Genomic DNA, 20,125 nt, shown 5'->3' on the forward strand with positions numbered 1-20,125 from the left:
CTATGCTGACATCACAAAATGTGACTATGTCATTGTATGACTTGCTCGTGACATGACCTGCATCGGCATGAAGCCCTAATACTCAGTAATAGGTCCATCCCATAATTATCTTCAAACTCAAAGTAAGCTTTGACAGGTTTTATGGCTGAACTAATCGCACTGTACATGTACCATTGCAGTCCGTGCGCCAAGGGGTACTCAAGGGCTGATTTTATTTGCAACCGCGGGAAACGAAGTCACCAAGACGCCTTCATTTGAGGCTTTTGGAATTGGAGAATTTATTGAATTTAGGTATGGCTCTCGTCCCTTCTAGAGAACTAACCAAGACCCTGTGGGGGCAGAAGGAGACTTCTTTGGCTCCGTGAATACACTAGCTATGCGGTGGTCTAGTTAGTTTGAGTGTGTGGTTCGTATTCAAAGTGTTCCAAGCCGCAGTTCACTCGAAGGTCATCGTGGATACGTCTGCACTTGAAAATCAAGGCTGGAAAGGACTGCCTGGTGTGTCCGAACGGTATGTTTTGCACTGAAGGCATTTTTTGTATGAATTGTTGAAAGTGTCTACTTGTTCGAAATGCAAAAGACATGGTCGTAGATCCTTGGCCCACAACACCCCACTAAATAAACTATGACCTGTCGTGAAATTATGTGAAATTGATCAACACAATCATACACAAATTATCCTATGGCAAAGTACTGCAAATGCAAATAATAGCATCCCTTTACCTAGGTCATGTTTGTAGGGCCTTATGCCACATCTTTGCATGATTTCCTCATGCAAATCGTGTGCCTAGCTTCGAAAACACATTGCGCTAAGTGCCGAATATATACCTGTGAATCAGAACAACAGCACTCACTATTGCTTTCATGAGTGGTAATGGTCAGCTGAAAGGAAACTTCTATCCATCAACTCATAAGTAAAGTAATGACTAATCTCCTTGCTGCGCATGTGGTTCCTTCGTATTTACATGTACCGTAAAGTACCGCCAGAGCGCCCCACCATCTCGTCCTTTCGGGGTCGTATTGTGGGGGTGGTCTCCGGTCTGTAGGTTATACGACACGAACTTTGTACACATATTGCACGTTCTGCAGACAATCTGTGCCTTCGAGCGGACACGAGCTCCACACAAAACCTGCTTAGTGTGACCTTAGTACACTAAGTTGCTCACACCGTACGAACTTCGTTGCACTCTGCCACACGATTTTCCTTTCCCTGGCTGTATTATATAAATCTGTCGCAGCAAAATCAAGGTGGGGCGCTCTCGCGGTACTTTACGGTATGTGCGCCTCTCTGTGTTCGGTGAATGATTTTGAATATTTGCGCACGACTTCAGGATAGTGCACATTGTATGCATGTACCTGCATATGTAATCCTTTCATGATTTAAAAATTAGGAGAGCCGTGCTTCTCATCACCGTGGACAAGTAAATGTCGGCCAATTACGTAGCGTTTGGAGATTTGCACAAGTACAGTTGCGTGTCGATTATGCGGCAACCGCGGAATAAAATGAATATTCTGGACGACTGAAGCTACAAAGCCATCTTATGTTAACTTAACAGATAAAAAAGACAGTACTTCGAAGTACCTGTATTTATCACTAGTATTACCCTGAGACAGTCGTGCTCATCTCTAGAGACTGGCTTGTATTTAACTCTACGTAATGGCAACTTTCATGATGCTGACTGTCTACATTTACTTGAAGTAGGACTATAAATACTAAATATAAGGTCTATAAGCTGTCAGTGCGGTGCTGTTGGATACCCGACATGCCATGTGACTGACCGCCAGATACTAGTAAACGACATGCGATTGTACCGGTCACAGTGTAGCTGGGTTTTCACGACAATTTGAAACTTATACGATTGTGAGAAAAGTTCAGAAACCACACTTACACATACACACACACGCACGCACACACACACACATGCGTGCACGCGCGCGTGTGCACACACACACACACCTGTCCTGTTCTGTTGAGCCACTACCACAACTTAGCACAAGGATCGCATCGGTAGAGCGAAAGTGAGAGGTGTTGGCTTCGAGTTCACCTATCTCTACGGTGAACGCAACCTCGATCGAAAGTCATGCCAAACGGATTTATCTACCACACGCGCGCGCGTGCGCGTATACAAAACGGAGGAAGGATTACTTACTCTCCCTGTATGATGTTTCTGTTGTATTCGTGAACAATGTCATTGATGTTTTTCCATGCATGTTTTTGAATATGCGAGCATAACTTCCAACATCAAGCACATTCTTGCTTCTCATCAGCATGTACAAGTTTATGTTGGGCAGTTATGTAGCGTTTGTTTTACCGGCTGCGTTTGTTGGTGCTTGCAGGTCATTGGCATGCTGTCTGTTTCACAGAAGCTCGTGTAACAGGTTCACCGTACAGCTATGAATGCAATGTAGCGTGTTGAAGCCACTTCGGTATGACGTGATGCCTAATTTCCTGGTTGTACCAAAATTGCGAGTATGCAAGTGATCGTCAAGCCTGCCCCTGTACAGTAGCCGTCTTGCCTTGTTACGCCTGGTTCTGACTCTGCGTTCTCGTTTACTCCATGCAATGTTACAAGGAATACTGCTCCCTTCTCAAGCAATTCATTGGCAACAAAACGCTCGGCTATGCCCTGTAACTTTGCTGTGCGGTTTGTGCTTTGTCAATGTTGTGTACCAGTTCATGATCTGTGCTTGCTGGTCTGTTTGTTTTCTCTCGCACAATTGAGGCGCTGTAGCACAGTGTACAGTGTCGATCATCCTGCCCAGGCTCTGATTTCACGTACCACAGTACGGTTTCTCTTGTTGCTCACTGTAATGTGCATGATACAAGCTCCTTGGTACTCCATCATCACCTGGTGCTGTTGCTGCCATTGTTGGACCCTGCTGATATCCTTCTCGCAATGCCCGAACGTTGTTCCAACAAATGCACAACTCGCTCTTAGTTGTCACATTCGGTTTGGTCTCGTTCCAGTCTTTTGAATTGAGTGAGTGCGTAAACTTGTATGAAGTGGTGGAGCAAAAGCCGTGTGCCGGCAAACATTCAATGTCCGGGTGTAATGACGCACCAAGGTCCCGGGACTTGCGTCCAATTCCTGAGTGATTTTTGTGTGCCTAGCCTCTAGGTATCATACCATATTTGTTTGGTTCAACCGTTTTGGATGCCCACTGCAATACCATTCACTGTATTATGTGTGTATGTTATCCAAGAAATCTCCCATATTTTTGGGTGGACAAACCTCGCCATAAGTCAGTAACCTGGCATTTTGCACTAACAGAACTCCTAGGATATCAGCGCCGTCTCAGTACCTGGGGACAGTTGTAAAGAAAAAGAAAAAATATCCTTGGCCCACAATGCCCCACTAAATAATCCGAAGGGTGTCGCGAAGACGACAATTTCCTTACCTTTCTTTCGTGGACGAAAAAAGACACTTCGCTTCGTCCGTTGCGCATGAAACGAAACATGAGGGTAGTGTTTATCAATTAGAATAGGTATCATGCACGAAGGAATGGCGAAAAGGTACTATGCTCGAGCGCTGGTCGTCGTCTTGTTTGTCAATTTTGAGTCCCATTGAGAATTTTCTTCTCGAGACCTCTCAAATTTCCCGCGGTTGCAAATAAAAGTGCAACTTCTAGACGACTTTTTTGAATTTGGCGCACGGACTGATTGCAGTTGTACCGGTACTTGAAGTCTTGAAAAAAATGTTGGGCGTAGTGACGCGTAGATTTCTACGGTATGCCGGTACGCGGGGTCCGGGTTGGCCTGCCTTCAAAAAAAAAGAAAGTTACTTTCAACTTTTCAAGTAACGTTGTGGTCGTTGTGACTGGTGAGTTTCTGTGTATGTAGAGCTAGCTGTACTGTTGTGTCAGGGTTTGAAGTACAATAAGTCAGTGCCAGGTGCATCGAAGACCTTCAGCGAGAAGAATGAAGTCTCGGCTATGCCTCGTTCTCCTGCTGACGCTCAGCGTCGCAACAGTTCAGGGGCAATACTTCTACCGTTCTGGTACGTGTATCAATTACGAGATCACATGCCCATTACTGAAATACGAATTACGATTGTGGAGATTGTTTGAAACCACGCGAAGAGTTTTCACTAACGGTATTCTGAAGCCAAGAGTCTTTCCCCACCCGGCCGGCCAGGTTGGCTACTAAGTACTAATCCATAAGATTATCATCGATGCATCTGGCAAATTTCAATTTCGAGGATGAAATAAATAAATTATTGGTAATTTTTTTGTGAATAGGCGTTTTTGGACATGTAATTACTGTACCAACAGTCCAACACATAATCAGGGACTGAAAACAAAAATATTTAAAAAGGTTGGTACCGGTAGAAGTTGAGCCCGGACATGTGTGTGTGTGTGTTTGTGTATGTGTGTTCACGGATACGTGTGTGCGCACGTGTGCTTTCTGCACCTCCCGCCATTCAGCACAAGATGTGATGGGCATCTACTTTGACCAGGATCTGGAGACGGCAGGCAACACCACTAACAGCACCACCAGTGACTGCCCTCACCAGCCATCAACATGGCTCGGATTCGTCTGTGCTGCGGTCTCTGTTGTCTTTTTTGGCATCAACTTCTTGCCTGTAAAGAAGATTGAGACTGGCGATGGTAAGGGGTCATAGCGATGCTGTGCAATCCAGTGCATGTAGTAGTGTCTTCTATTTCTAAAACTTGAATCTCGTTCTTTTCGTATGGTTTCAATTTGTCCGAGGGTATGGACCAATGCGGTACCTTTTTCTTATGGTGTTAACCTGTTAGTGGCCGCATACCTTGAACGCTCATTGCCGTAGCAAGGATAGCGATGGCTTCCTCACGCTGAGGCTCTAAACTCGAAATCTGCAGTATGGCGCATGCCGCTTGAGGTCACCAACGTCTCTCAACATTCTTCTTTACTCTCGCCATAAACAAATTTTGAATTTTTGAATTTCTCAGCGTGAAGAAGCCAACTCGTGCCGTGTGTGTTCAACAAACAGCTCTCAGCAGGCGGCAAGCCTGCTGTAGAGCGCCACTACAGCCATCTCCTGGTCTACACCACACGGAGATGGACTGCGTCCTGTGGCAAACTCAAGAAACAGGAGCACCAAAAAGTGCAACCGTTCTTCTCCAGACCAGAACACACACACATACGCTCGCACACACACACACACACACCATGTATACCATGTATACACCCGTCGCAAGAGAAGCACGCAAATCTGCAAATGCACTGGATGTGCACCCACAGATTTTCTCTTATAGCAACGATAGCGAACAAGATCTGAATGAGACAGATCAAGACTTACGCCAGATAACTGTCTAATCCACACAACTGGCGAAGCCATGTGAATTGACCACCAATGCACACCTGGTCTACACCACACGGAGTACATTGGCATAAAACGGCCAAGACAGTTACCTATGCACACCCTACACTTGCTGCGGTAACCAGTGTACAGCACGCTGCTTCGATAGAAGCAGACACTAGATGCACTGGTACATTGAAGTGAAATTGGAGTTACTTTACCAACCAGCCTCGGCTACTGAGTACTGGGAACCCAGAGCCAACAGACACACCAACAACCTCAGCCATGAAAGCTACAGTCCATTTCAAAACTATAGACGCGTAGGGTTTTTGAAATATTTCAAATTTGGCTGGAGCTTTTTGAGAATAGTTTTCGGAATATTACTCAGGTCCGCTCCACAATTACTCTCATATAGTTTCTAAACGATTGGATAACAGACGCCCAATTTGGAAGAATTTATGCACAAAGTGATCACAGATTTTATGTGGTATAGATGCTGGCATAACGGTTTTTGCCTAGGTACACGTCTATAGTTTTGAAATGGACTGTATATAGTAACGACACACTGGATTGTGGAGCCGAAACTAGTCCAACTTCCAAATGCTTTGGCAAGAAGGTAGCCTTCCGACAGGTTGGCACACACACACACACACACACACACACACACACACACACACACACACACACACACACACACACACACACACATGCTTCACGTACAAACATATTCTCTCTCTCTTTCTCTCTCTCTCATTCTCTCTCTCTCTCTCTATCTCTCTCTCTCTCTCTCTCTCTCTCTCTCTCTCTCTCTCTCTCTCTCTCTCTCTCTCTCTCTCTCTCTCTCTCTCTCTCTCTCTCTCTCTCTCTCTCTCTCTCTCTCTCTCTCTCTCTCTCTCTCTCCCTCTCCCTCTCTCCCTCTCCCTCTCTCATATCCCCTATCCTGTATCCCATGTTGTTCTGTTTTGTCATGGATGCTCTGCACTGCTGCAGGTATGTTCTTCCAGTGGATTGTCTGTATGGGTATCTGGCTGTCTGGCCTGGTCATATACGCCATTCGAGGATTCCCAAAGTTCCAGCCACTGGCCATGGTGGGAGGGTTGCTATGGGCAACTGGTAAGGCTTCAACACTGATCTATTCTAGTAGGGTGCCAACACCACAATGTTCCTGGTAACCTGGGGGGCACCGACTTTGCCAACATGTAACAGTTCGCAAGGGGTGTCTGAAATCCCTAACGCAGGTGCGGGTGTACGATTATGGTGCCAGCTTGCCAAGAGCCGTCTGCTCTGCTGTGCTGCAGGTAGCTAGCTCTTGAGCAAACTCTTTTGCCAACACACTGTGTTCCAAAACGAAATGTCGGCGTGAAGAAGATGACCGCTAGAAGAGAATACAGAGATGTAGGAAATTGGAATGTTAGGTCACAGGGACGCTAGCAATCCGTTACCAAGAGTACATAACCCCCCAGAGTGTGCAACGCCGATCCAGCTCTGTGTAGGGTCTTGGTCGAGCGGAATCGGATCTTCTGATGTCATGCGTACACTTCACACCAGCGCAAGGCCGGCCTCGAGGCAGGGCACCATTGTTTTTGATCCAAGAGTACCCGCGACTCCCCGGGTTCCCCTCAGATGTGTACGGTATTATGACGCAAAGATCCGATTCCGCTCGACCAAGACCCTATGCAGAGCTGGATCAGGCGTTGCACACTCTGGGGGGTTATGTACTCTTGCCGTTACTTTGAACATGAGTATTCATTGGCTTGAGGGAAAGATGCAAACAGTAAAATAATAATAATAAAAATACACACAGCTCGCACCTTCCCTGAACCTGTTAGAGAGGAGCAGGGTCGGCGCATCTGTCAACAGTGTCAAACCAAATTAGTCTCTCCTGCAGCTTGGAGAAGTCTGAAGAAAAATTGAACATGATTGTGTGACATTTATTTGCTCTGTTTGTGTGCAGGAAATATCACTGTTGTGCCCATCGTGAAGATGATCGGTCTTGGCATGGGTCTGTTGATCTGGGGGTTGGCTAATCTTCTATTTGGCTGGGCCAGTGCTAGGTAAGTGTTTATGTGTGTAGGTGTGGACGTGGGTGTGATGTGGGTATTAGTGTGTGTGTGTGTGTGTGTGTGAGGAGGGGGGGGGGGGGGGGGGGGGGGGGGGGGTGCGGGTGTAGGTGGGTGGGTATGGGTGTATGCATGGTACATGGGTGGGTGTGGGTGGGTGTTTGTTGGTGTGGACGTGCGTGGTTAGGCAGGTGTGAGGGTGGAGTGGACATGGCGTGTGTGTGTGTGTGAGTATATATTATATGTGTGTGTAAACTGTGTACACTGTGTATACACTAGTCAGAACAACAGATGGCCTGATCAGTCACAACTTAACCCTTTGTGGACGGACTGTACGAGTTTCGATCTAATAAGATCGAAACTTCGTAACTTCGTAACTCCATTGTTTCTTGAGCAAATTCCACAATCGAAGGGTCTACGTGGTAGCGGGAACTCCAAGCTGTCCAATGCAACAATCGTCGAAGAGTTACAATGTCGGACGCCAGAGATATCGCACGCCGTATTCTTACATCGGCAAATTCAAATTTTTGATCAATCATTTCGCCATTTTGGGGGGAAATCCCTTTTCGTGTGCTCTTTGAGCGACTCAGCACATGATAATGACGTAGCCGGCTGAAGTTTGAATCGTCTCAAACAGATTTGAGCGTTCTGCGATGAAGGAGAGTGGAATGGCGTTGATGGGACGAATTTGCTTGCATATCAGGCTTGGAGACGACTATGCTGTGTTACCGCGCCTGATTTGTGGCGGCTGGATAATGGAGATTGGTACCCTGGCGTTGCTCTCGTCAAGAGCTTTCCAATGAGCCCTTGATCGTGAAAATCAAGTGAAGGACACCAAAGTTTTGACAAGGTAAAGTTGAAAATTGTACTGACATTTTGTAATTCTGGTGCGTACTGTGCTAGTAATCCGTCCATAAAGGGTTAAAGGGGAACTACACCCAAAAATCAAAACTTCATGGTCCGTAGAGTTTTGGACGCTGAGTCGAATGGTGAAGGTCCCACTTCGATCCAACCAAGCGTTCCTGAGATATCTTCGGTTTAAATTGTACTTTCGGGGGACGCGCCATGACGTCATGCGGCCGCGACACACCCCCAACACGCCCTTCTACGTCATTGAGACTCGCTTGCTTGGGCCAAGAACAGAAGTACAGGTATTTTGGTATGTGAAAGGAATAGTTCTGACAAAGACGTCCTCACCATGAGCGATTCCGACGTATCAGACGAGCTTGAAAGCTCAGAGCCTGAGCTGAAAATGTTTGGCTTCGGGCATGAGCCGAAATTTTCAGGAAAGGATAATTATGGCAGCGCAAGCGGTGGCTTCCATTCGGGCTGTAAATGTGGATGAAGCAGAAATGACTGCAATTGGAGAAGTCGCTCTCCATCAGCAATATCTGGCAACCGGTTGGCTGGGCTATTTCGAAATGAAGCGGCAGCCAAAGCAGCTCAGACAAGACTGACAATCCGTAAGTGTTTTCACAGTATAGTCCTACGTAATGCTCACAAATCGAATCGTTCTCTTCATATCGTTTGAAATTTTGTATTCGCACAGTACTCAGATCAATAGTCTCCTCACTCGTACTCCTGTACATGGAGTTTGCTGCGTAACATGGCTAGCATTATCTCCGTGCAAGTCGTGCAATGTGTATCGGTTCACTTGTGCTTTATCTCACATAAGTGGACTGCACCTCAATTCGTATTGTGGCGAAATACATTCTCACCTTTTGCATTATCACTTAGTCTTTACAGAATGCTGAGACGTTCTCTTGTATTTCACGTAGCTGTGTACCAACAATTACGCTGTGCACTCTAGCAGCAGCACAGTAGCATATTGAGTGCGTTTTGCCCTACTGTGGTGTCTCATGACTGCATTACCAGAACAGCTCTGTCCTTCTTGATTATCATTCTAAAAATGTGTGCACATATCCGCCTGCGCCCCACGCACGCACATGTGCTCACCTTGGTGGGCACATAGTATAGTAGTCACACATGCTCACGCACACAGACACGCGATTTCACAAGCGCGTGCTCACACGAATGCATAAGCATACAAGTGCCTGTGCACATGCACGCACACATGCGCGCACTCATGCACTTGGTTGCATACCCACACATCCCTCAGGATCACTAACGGCAATGCATCTACTACTTGTCATTCCATGTCCCTCCCGCAAGGGGGAGAGAATGACCTAAAGGAGAACACAGAATAGATGACGTGAATATCTTTGGAATGTTATATTACGTTACACAAAAGCACACGCATGTGTGCGCCTGCGCGCGCACTCATGCGCGTGCGCGCACACACAGACACTCACGCAAGTGCGCGCACACACACACGCGCGTGTGCGCGCACACACACACTCACGCGCGTGTGCGCGCACACACACACTCACGCGCGTGTGCGCGCACACACACTCAGTGTCACGCGCGTGCGCGCGCACACACACACTCACGCGCGTGCACGCACACACACAATAATAATAATGTCTGTCTCTCAAACACACTCACGTGCGCGCACACTCACGCACGCGCACACTCACGCACGGGCGCGCGCGCACGCACACACGCTCGTGCACGCACACACTAACGCTCGTGCACGCATACACACAATAATAATAATGTCTGGCTCTCATCTGCATCCATACTGAGAAAACGCAACGAGCTCCTGAGGTGTACACTGTTGCCGGTATGTGGACTATCTTCTCTCCTTGAACTGCGGGTCATTACGTGATGTAGCTTATCAGCAGTACAGGCTGTGTGTTCATACAGGAAAAAACATGCCAGCTAGAGGCGCTGGCGCTGCAAACAGTCCTTCCTATAACCTTTGGGCGGTGGCACTGGCAGTGGTCGTAGCTCAACACTGAGTCACTGCGACCGATGGTACAGCCGCTCTTGATCTTCTTCCTGTAAAATCAAGAACAGCAATCGCAGACAGGTTCATCGATCGCACGCAGTATAGCCTAGGGAAACAGGAGATCTACTGCCGTCCACCTCATCAGGCCGGTTTCGGAAAGCTTCACATTTCGTAGTGATGTAGTCCAAAACAATTCTACAAATGCTTTGGAAAAGAAAGAACTACATACAGTAGCTAGTGTTTTTGAAATATTGCACTCACCTCCACTTTTCGACTGGCGCTTCACAGTGTGGCGTGCGAAAAAAGGACACACCACAGTTTCATCCACCAGCGTCCGCATCGGATGAGTGCATAATATTCCTCCTGAAAATCCTCCTCTGCCAAATGGCTGGAACACACGCGAAGGATTTACATTGTAGTCCCGAAATTGTCAAGCAAATAATTATGTCGCTTGATAGCTGCTATGGCGGCACTGCTCGGCCTGTGCCAAGCACAATCCTTCGGAAATTGGTGCAGGTTCATCCCAGGGGGGTTACCAGTAAGATTATAGTAGCCAACAACACAGCCAGAAGCCATGATGACACAAATACCCTCTTCTTCCATGGACAAACAGAAAGAAGATGCAAATCCCAGTGTTTCTGGATCTGGCCAAAGGATCACCAAGTCTCAATGACGTCACGGGTTTGTGACGTCACGGCACGGACCCGAAAAGGACAATTGCAAACTGATTATATCTCAAGAACGCTTGGTCGGATCGAAGTGGGACCTTCACCATTCGACTCAGCGTCCAAAACTCTACGGACCATGAAGTTTTGATTTTTGGGTGTAGTTCCATCTCAGGCACTCATCACCTGATGAGTGCCTGAGATGGCATGAAACTTTAAGTTGTGACTGATCAGGCCATCTGTTGTTCTGACTAGTGTGTCACGGCTCTACCTTCCCGGTATCGAGCTCTCTTGGATTTCTGCTGGAATTCACAACAGTATTTGTGTGTGTGTATGTGTGTGTGTGTGTGTGTGTGTGTGCGCGCGCGCGCTTGCGCGCATGTGTGTGTGTGCATGTGCGTGTTTGGCGAAGGGAGAGAGACAACAGACACGGACAGAGAGGGGCGACAGGGGACGAGGTCAAACTGCTGGTGAAGACGAGGAACTGATCTGTGCTGATGAGTTATCACCACTACCTGTGTCTCTTCTGTTTCTACAGGTTTGGTATCCTGGGTATAACTAAACCAGAGATCCCATGCAGCAAGCTACTCAATGATCTCGGAATTGTGTTTTGCGTTCTCGGGTGAGTACAGCGCGGGCAGGGGAGAGTAGAGAGATAGAAGTGCTAACACTACTAAAACTCTTGATTTCTAGATAGCAACGTTCTTCTTTTATTGAGAGTCTGTTCACATGGTTAGATAAGAAGGTGGAATGCCTGTTTCTTTTTTCTACTGAAGTAAACTAAACTCAATCATTGCAATACTGTAAAAGCAGAAATTTTCGGTGGTGTAATATTTTCGGTATTCTCCAAAATCGGCAGTTCGGTGGAGGGAAATTTTCGGTAAAACCCGTTTTCCAGGTAAGTGTACTAGTACTACATGTATACAATATCGGTTGTACCGAAAATTTCGGTGCGTTTTATTTTCGGTAGAAATTGTCGGCACCGAAGTTTAATACCGAAAATAAAACACCACCGAAAATTTCTGCTTTTACAGTAGTAGAGTAATACCGTTCAACGCGACCACTGTGATAAGGCAACCCCTATCCCAGAAGACCACTACACGCAGAACCAAGGGGTGTTATTTTCCAGTCAAGTGTCCATGGTGGGTAAGAACACCACCACCTATACACGGGGACCACGTCTTTCAGATCCCCCGAGCGGTCGGCTTCGACAGGCCACCCTGTAGTGATGTCCCTGTAGTTATGATCCGATTTATGCAGTACAGCTTCCAACTGTGCCTCGTTCTATCCTGTTTTGCGGGACAGTTTTTTTCTCCCTGTTCAGTGGCTACTCCCAAGAGAAGTAGGAAAATTCCTCATCGGTACTATATCTACGTGTGTGGATTTGTGTGTGGGTGTGTTCTTGTAGCTTAATGTTGTACTTCTTCGTGAAGACGGAGCCGCAGCCACTGCCATCAGAACCTGACGAGAGCACGCATCTTCTGGCGGTAAGTTAGAGCGTACTACAGACCGTAACAGTACTGTCGAGTCCCGAAGAACGGAGTGCCGAAGAACGAAACAGGCTAGAATTTCATCAAGCACGGCATACCAATGTATGCACGGTGACTCAACTGTGCATAGACTGTAGTGCATGAAAATAAGAACGGTCTAGGCTACGAGGCTGACTCCTCAGTTCTTTCAGACTTTGCAGTAGTACTGTAGCCAAAGACCAACTTCGTTTTTTAATTTTTTTATCATGTACAGGGAATCAGGTTTGAGTTGTGGTTGTGCTGACGTATCTGAATTATGTTCAGTGAATGCCTCTTGTTGAGCAGCCATGAGAAATAAACACGTTCTCTGCTCCCGGTTATTGTGTCACGTTTTGATGCGCATGGACAACCCTGAAAGGATCAAGATCTACAGGTGGAAGAGTGTAGGAAAGCCGCAAAGGTGTGCTGCATTTTCTAACGTTGGTTCTGTCCTGCTCACATGCACGTGTCTACTTGATCACACAGGGCTCTGGCAGGCTGTCGGTACAGCGCATGGACAGTGGGCAGGATGACGATGCTTCTTGGACGGACAAGATCAAAAACCCCATGGTCAAGAAAGCTGTGTAAGTTGACCGTGTCTTGTGCAGCCTGGCCCTGCGGCTTGGATAAGACAGAAACAGAGACAGAGACACAGAGAGAGATAGATAGAGAGAGAGAGAGAGAGAGAGAGAGAGAGAGAGAGGGGGGGGGGGGGGGGAGGGAGGGAGGTAGAGGCGACGGCAACGTTGACTGCTTGGATCACTGATAGTGATAGATGCTTGGAACATGGTGTAATTTTCAGCCCTAGTAAATTCGTTGCTCCTGAGACACAAGGTGAAGCACTGACCATTACCTTTTGACCTCGGTAAAGTAGCACTGGGCACACTGCACATTCCTAGCACCAGCAGCGCTATTCTGCACACTTGAACATACCACTACTTTCTTCATGAGGTCGAGTTTCACTAAGCAGAAATGTATTTACCACAAAGGTGACATATAAGCACGGTGTGAATACTCTGTATACCATGAGTTTGCTTACTCTGAAAAATATGTACCGGTATGTGTGATCATGCATGTGTGTGTGTGTGTGTGTGTGCGTGTGCGTGCGCATGCTGTGTGTGTTGCGTGCGCATTTGTGCATGCATGTGCGTGCATGTGTGTGCATGTGTTCACTGGTACATACTTATTACACCTGTGTGTGTGCAGCGCTATTGGCATGAGCCTGTTTGCCGGCGCTCTGTACGGCGTCAACTTCAACCCGGTCACGCACCTGGAGGAGAACGTCACGCTGCACGGCCTGGAACCATCCACCTACGTCAGCCTGGACTTTGTCTTCCCTCACTTCTGCGGCATCCTGGCCACCAGCTCCATCTACTTCTTCCTGTACTGTGCCGTGATGAAGAGCAGTCCGAGGGTGTATCCCAAGTGCATCCTACCGGGACTCATGTCCGGTGTCATGTGGGCCATTGCTGATGGTACGTCTCAGGTTTGCCACCGCGCTTTTATCTCATTCTGTATTGCTTCACGACTTTCATTGCTCCCGGCTATCTGATAGTGTAGATCACAGAGTAAATAAGTTACTCGGCTTTGCTCTGCGCATCAGTGTGAAAAATGTGTCATTTTTGGCGAGGTGCACCCGAAAAACAACACTATCTTCAGACCTAGTGACCATGTGTCTGCATACTTTTCACTTCGAAAATAACTACAACTCACGAATAATAACACTTCTCTCATGTGCAATCGAGGGTCGTTATTCGCAAGGTTGACTGAACTTTTATTATGTTGCTTCTTGCTCTGCTCTGTATTACAGCCAGCTGGTTTATTGGAAGGAGGACAGTCTGACCATATTATGTTGTACTTGTTGTTCTTCATTACAGCAAGCTGGTTCATTGCCAATGAGAAGCTCAGCCAGGCTGTGGCCTTCCCCCTCATCACAACGGTAAGGACTGCCCGCGACCACCTGCACTATGTTCTGTCTTTTGCATGTAGGCTTCTGGATAGATTCGGGCAGATATCTCACGAGGTTGCATGTACGCCTGAGTGACTTGAAGTTGAAAGCCTCCAATCCGTGGTCAGATAGACCATTAAAATCCTATTCAACTGCTTCAAGTATGACTGGTTACGAAAGCTGCATGCAGTACAGTAGAACCTGTAACTAAAGACCACCGAGACTAGCGACCAGCCTGGTACTACAGACCACTTCGCCAGGCACGGACGGTCTCACATTCATTATGGTTGTGCGGTGCAAACATCTAACTAAGGACCACCTGCCACTAAAGACCACTTTCTCTGGGCCTAAGGGGTGGTCGGTAGTCACAGGTTTTACTGTACTTGATACAGATAGCCCAAGTGCATGTGCTGGATTCTAGCATGTGTTGGATTCTAGCATGCACTGGATTCTAGCATGTGCCTTTTAGACCAGAGGTCCACAAAGCACCACACTATCAAGAGTATAATAAGCGCACACACGAAATGCCTGCACTTGAAGAAAGCCCCTCTCGTGGTTCTGGGTGGTGCGCTTGCTCGATTTTACACTGCATGCGCTCTTGTGTGTGTGTGTGTGTGTGTGTGTGTGTGTGTGTGTGTGTGTGTGTGTGTGTGTGTGTGTGTGTGTGTGTGTGTGTGTGTGTGTGTGTGTGTGTGTGTGTGTGTGTGTGTGTGTGTGTGTGTGTGTGTGTGTGTGTGTGTGTGTGTGTGTGTGTGTGTGTGTGTGTGTGTGTGTGTGTGTGTGTGTGTGTGTGTGTGTGTGTGTGTGTGTGTGTGTGTGTGTGTGTGTGTGTGTGTGTCATACTGGCCAACCCTCCCGTTTTTCCCGGGAAAATCCCGGAAAATCAACACTCCTCCCGGGGTCCCGGGGATTTCAAGCAAACTCCCGGAAAAACCAAAGTTTTGTCTGATACAGGATTTTCTCTGAAAACTCCATGGTTTCTGCCCGAATGTCCCGGTTTTTTGAACTTTTTTCAAAGGTATGTACGGTGCTCATTCGCACTTCGAACTGTGCACAGCACTTTGAAGACCTTTGCAAGATCTGCACTGACAAATATAAGTGACAGGCGGGCGCCGACTGATCAAACTGTACTACAGCCTAGGGTCGATCTGTGCTGTACGCACAGCTGCAGAGTCGAACGTTTTTTGGCGGGAAAAGCTCTTTTTCACTTGTTTTTGTGCCATCCAGGGATTTTGAGAGAAATCCAGGGATTCTGCATGTCTTGTCAAGGGATTGAGATTGTGGTGGTTGGTCAGTATGGTGTGTGTGTGTGTGTGTGTGTGTGTGTGTGTGTGTGTGCGTGCGTGCGTGTGCATGTGTGTGTGTGTGTGTGTGTGTGTGTGTGTGTGTGTGTGTGTGTGTGTGTGTGTGTGTGGTGAGCCCATAAGTGGGATCATTTCCCAAGTCCACCCATAGTTTGGGGATTTCAGGGGGTGTCGGCCGTTGGGCGGTTCAATAGTCAATTGAGTCATCTTTCCAAGATTCCTTTTGAGTCTCTCGCCCCTCTCCCCGGGGAGACCCACGCAACCAGTTTTGGCAGTGAGCAAGTACAAGTGTATGTGTATGTATGTGTGCTGCTTGACATTCTGAATGGCAGGGTCCTGGTCTGGTGGGTGCTGTGGTTGGTATCATCTTCTTTGGAGAAATCAAGGTACGGTGCGAATGGAAGCTCTACAGTGCATTTCAAAACTATAGACGCGTAGGGTTTTTGATATATTTCAAATTTGGCTGGAACTTTTTGAGAATAGTTTTCGGAATATTGCTCAGGATCGCTCCACAATTACTCTCATATAGTTTCTAAAGGATTGGATAACAGACGCCCAATTTGGAAAAATTTATGCACAAAGTGATCACAGATTTTATGTGGTATAGATGCTGGCATACCGGTTTTTGCCTAGGTACGCGTCTATAGTTTTGAAATGGACTGTAAATGTCTCAATAGATAGTGATTATGTTTAGTGACCATAATTGCATGCTGCGCAGAAAACGATTACAGTGAAGCCTGTCATGGCGACCGCTCACATAAGAGGCGACCACCTGTCCCAGAAGACCACTAAAACCAGGACCAAGGGATGCTATTTCCGGTCAAATGACCCTGGATAATGAGACCACCTGTTAACAGAGACCACATTTTGAAGATCCCTTGAGCGGCAGCCTTAGACAGGTTTCACTGTAGTACAAACAGCTAGTGTTTCGGTGTACGAGTAGGTCCCAATGCTTGTTGGGGTTGTTGGAGTGGCTCGTGTCATGACTAGCCTCTCTAAGGGTCGGTTCGTATGTGTATATCGCGGGTACACACCGCGACCGGGGCTGGGAATGCCCCCTGCAACCTCTCACAGCGGATGGCGGCTATGTGAACCATTGCCATGCGTACCAGCACAGCACCTCCTATGCACACCCATGAAATGGAGGCGGTGGCGGCAGGGCGCTCTTCTTGCCTACGCTACAACGGTACATGTACAGAGGTTATGCGATTACGTCACCAGTTGAGATGCTTTGGCGAAGCCACAGACTCGCGGCACAGCGTTGCCTTTGCACTAGCTACTCGCTCTGCATACAATAGCGCCCACAAGCAGTTCCGCTGTACATGTGTACTTAGCTCCCATAAGCGACTCTGCTGACTCACGCGGTATGCTTAGCGGCCATAAGTGGTTTCGCTGACTCACCCCACTGAAATCATTCGCATAACCTCTATAGATGGTGACAGAGTCTGGAGGTCCTGTAGCTCATGCAGTGAGCTGCGTGTTTGTCTGTGGTTTGGCTCTGCAGGGCAAGCGCAATTTCGTCTTCCTGGGCTGTGCATTCCTGATGACCATCATCGGGGTGGCGCAAGTGGCCGTCTCCAAGATTGTCCATGTGTAAGAGAGAAATCATCGTTGGGCTGGCTGTGTGTTTGCAGAGGGTGAATGCTAGCCAAGCCCAGCACCTCATCCTCTTTTCCTCTTTAGGCTCATGTCTGAAGAGGGTCACTATTATTTCGTTGTCGTCAAGCGTATAGAACGAACTGTTTCACTTCGTGGATTAGTATGTCAGATTCCGGGGCACTTGCCGCAGTGTGTCCCATTGCTAGTCACCCTACACTCTCACCCGCACCCTTAGGCACGTGTTTCCTCTTAGCTCACAGCACGCACACCCTGCACGCACACCCTGCACGCACACCCTGCACGCACACACCCACAGAATATGGATGGATAGTGTCTCATCCGCTTTGCCTTGGCAGCTGGTCTGCCTAGGGCGCCTGTATCCGGGTTTTTTCTCTCCTGATATATTTCTTGATGTATTTATATGTGCATGTAGGATGGTCGCGAGCGACTTATAGAGCATTTCACGTATTCCATTCTCTAGTTTACTTGGCTGTTTATCTTCTCTTTTTTTCTTTTTTTAAATATTGGGCTAACTATAGCCCATATAATATTATTATTTTGATGAACATTCTGATCGAATTCTTATCTTGGATTCGCCTAAATTATTATTAGTTTCGGAACGCCTTCTTATGTCTTTATTTTCGACTGCTTTCATATTCATATTCATTTCTTACCGCGCATACCGATGCTTCATCACTTTCTGCCTTTTTCTGGATTTCCTGTTGGAGCACGCGAAGTAACATCTGTGTAGTTTGGAAGGCCACTGCACTGTTACATGTACAGAACAACCTGGTGTAAGCGACCTCTCGTTTTAGCGACCACCTGCTCTTAGCGACCGTTTTTCCATGCACGGACAGTTTTATTTTATTATTGGGAACACAGCCCTACAAAGAGACATGTGGAGACAAACACAAAACAAGCCACAGGGGATGTAGGATGTAGGGACGACGTGCCGATGTACAGGGAGCTACACTGAGACACTGTGGGACCTGGTTCTAAAGACCACCTGGCTTGTTTCAGTGATCACGCAGTGGGTATTACCCGCCACCGGGCAGCTCTTCCACTGCTTGGGCGTACATGTACACAGTACTGTCGTTCGCCGAAGAACTGGGGGGGGGGGGGGGGGGGGGGGGTGTCAGCCTCCTAGCCTAGACCGTTCTTATTTTCATGTACTACGGTCTATGCACATTTGTGTCACCATACATAGGTGGTATGCTGTGCTTGGTGAAATTCTAGGCTGGTTGTTCTTCAGCGTCCGACAGGCGCGTACTTGACACGCGCGATCGGACTTTGTCGAGCAGCATTGTACTGTAGATATCTATCTGAGTTGCATGGCATCCAGTTTCCACTTGATCATTGGATATGCTCTACAGTTCCCTTTACTGGAGTTCTTGGCTTGAGCTCCTAAAATGTTCTCAGAGTTGGCATACAATGTTGCAGAAACGTGACTGTTAAGGCCACAGGACACTGAAGTGACGATCAGATATACCGTATTTCCGCAAATAAAAGGCCGTCCTCGTATACAACGCCTTCCTCGTATACAAGACCGGGGCAGGGGGCGATTGAAAAAATAAAAGACCGTCTCCGATCAGGCTGTCATCACACCATGGTACAATTACAAAGCGCTGCGTCTACGTCCACGTAAGGAGTTTTTGGTCGGTTGTCATGATGATCCGTATACGGGGTGAAAACGGGAGCAGAGGAAACGGGAGACGTAGACGTGGTATGGAGAGGGGGGGTATACGACTTTTTGTATGAACGTGCGTATCTCCCCCAGCCTTTTTCCGAGCGACCCTGTACTTCGATGTACGCACCTCCACCAGCACCACAGAGCGCACCCTGAATCTTGCTGCTGAAAAGGGCGCCTCCAGCTGGTTGACCTGTCGGCCCCTTCGTCAGTATGGTTTCAACCAGGGAGTAGTAAAATACAGGGAGGTGACACGAGCATGTACGGCCAGTTTGACGATTGCCTCAGCACCGTTTTCACCCGGCGGGTGAGATTGGGGTACTATGGGTACCGAAGTGTGTAGACACGCGCGCGGATCAGGATTCTCTTGATCAGGGAGTAGTAAAATACCTACCGCCAAAGGGACTCATACTGCAGCCCGTAGAAACTCAGCGCTGAGAATTTCCAACAATTGTCTGCCTTCACAAAGTTTGGTAGTCGACCAAACTACCACTATGTCAGGATAGAAGTCCAGCAAGAGTGGTATCACTTTGGGAGATATCCCTGCGTGCCGTAGATTTTTCCTGTATCGATACAAGCTGTTTACGACGACGTAGCCCGCATTTCAATCCTTGACAAACTTTCATTCCGAAAAGTGAACTCCCGAATCTCTAGCATACCATAATATGAAATGCTCATCATCACAAAGAAGGTAGAGAAGTACTGGTTGATCACAACTGAGGAGAAATTAGTGCCGATCATGTGGTGTCCTAGAGATTTTTTCGACTTCGAAATCGGTGCACTCGCTTTTCATCTCCAATCGTACACGTATTGTTCTCAAGGAAATCACCTTCGTTCTATTGCTCCATGCCGTCGATCGGGACGAATTTCGGAAGGGTGGTACCTTTCCATATGACGATGACACAGATGTATCACAAGAGCAAAACAAATGCTGTTCTATGAGATGGATAGACCTTTTCACGGAATTAGTTCTTCAATAAATACTCAAGATTGATTCAGCAGATCATCTTTTTTGCGAAAGAAAAAAAAACAAGCGCGAGGCACCCATCAAAAATCACGATTAGTGGCGTGTCACCTCCCTGTATTTTACTACTCCCTGGTTTCAACCTACACAAGCAGGCGTTCTGGGACGCTCTCTGCCTACGGTATGGTTGGACCCCTCCAGGCCTGCCAACAGAATGTGTGTGCGGCAAAGCGTTTTCACCGGAACACGCGCTGTCT

At 47.5% G+C, this 20,125-nt stretch overlaps 1 protein-coding gene and 2 long non-coding RNA genes across 3 annotated transcripts; 2 read left to right on the top strand and 1 right to left on the bottom strand.

Moving 5' to 3' along the window:
- The first annotated feature begins 179 nt into the window (after positions 1–179).
- On the top strand, positions 180–2,998 carry LOC135818029 (uncharacterized). Its single transcript, XR_010553612.1, has 2 exons — positions 180–511; positions 2,338–2,998. It is a non-coding gene; the product is annotated as an uncharacterized LOC135818029 (long non-coding RNA).
- Positions 2,999–3,814: 816 nt separating this feature from the next.
- On the top strand, positions 3,815–17,991 carry LOC135818030 (transmembrane protein 144-like). Its single transcript, XM_065331355.1, has 11 exons — positions 3,815–3,998; positions 4,426–4,608; positions 6,273–6,395; positions 7,237–7,336; positions 11,397–11,480; positions 12,267–12,345; positions 12,853–12,950; positions 13,573–13,841; positions 14,244–14,305; positions 15,951–16,004; positions 17,123–17,991. Exons 1-11 carry the CDS (start codon positions 3,920–3,922, stop codon positions 17,213–17,215), a joined length of 1,224 nt encoding a protein of 407 aa, XP_065187427.1. The 5' UTR covers positions 3,815–3,919; the 3' UTR covers positions 17,216–17,991.
- Positions 9,956–10,807, bottom strand: LOC135818031 (uncharacterized). Its single transcript, XR_010553613.1, has 2 exons — positions 10,455–10,807; positions 9,956–10,243 (listed from the first exon to the last, which is right to left on the bottom strand). It is a non-coding gene; the product is annotated as an uncharacterized LOC135818031 (long non-coding RNA).
- Positions 17,992–20,125: the final 2,134 nt, after the last annotated feature.

This window comes from Sycon ciliatum, chromosome 5 (genome assembly GCF_964019385.1).
Source record: "Sycon ciliatum chromosome 5, ocSycCili1.1, whole genome shotgun sequence".
Taxonomy (NCBI): domain Eukaryota; kingdom Metazoa; phylum Porifera; class Calcarea; order Leucosolenida; family Sycettidae; genus Sycon; species Sycon ciliatum.

Coding starts and splice junctions, on each gene's coding strand:
- LOC135818030 (XM_065331355.1), top strand. CDS start 3,920: ATGAAGTCTCGGCTATGCCTCGTTCTCCTGCTGACGCTCAGCGTCGCA. Junction 6,396..7,236: donor AGGGTTGCTATGGGCAACTG/GTAAGGCTTCAA, acceptor GTTTGTGTGCAG/GAAATATCACTGTTGTGCCC. Junction 12,346..12,852: donor AGAGCACGCATCTTCTGGCG/GTAAGTTAGAGC, acceptor TTGATCACACAG/GGCTCTGGCAGGCTGTCGGT.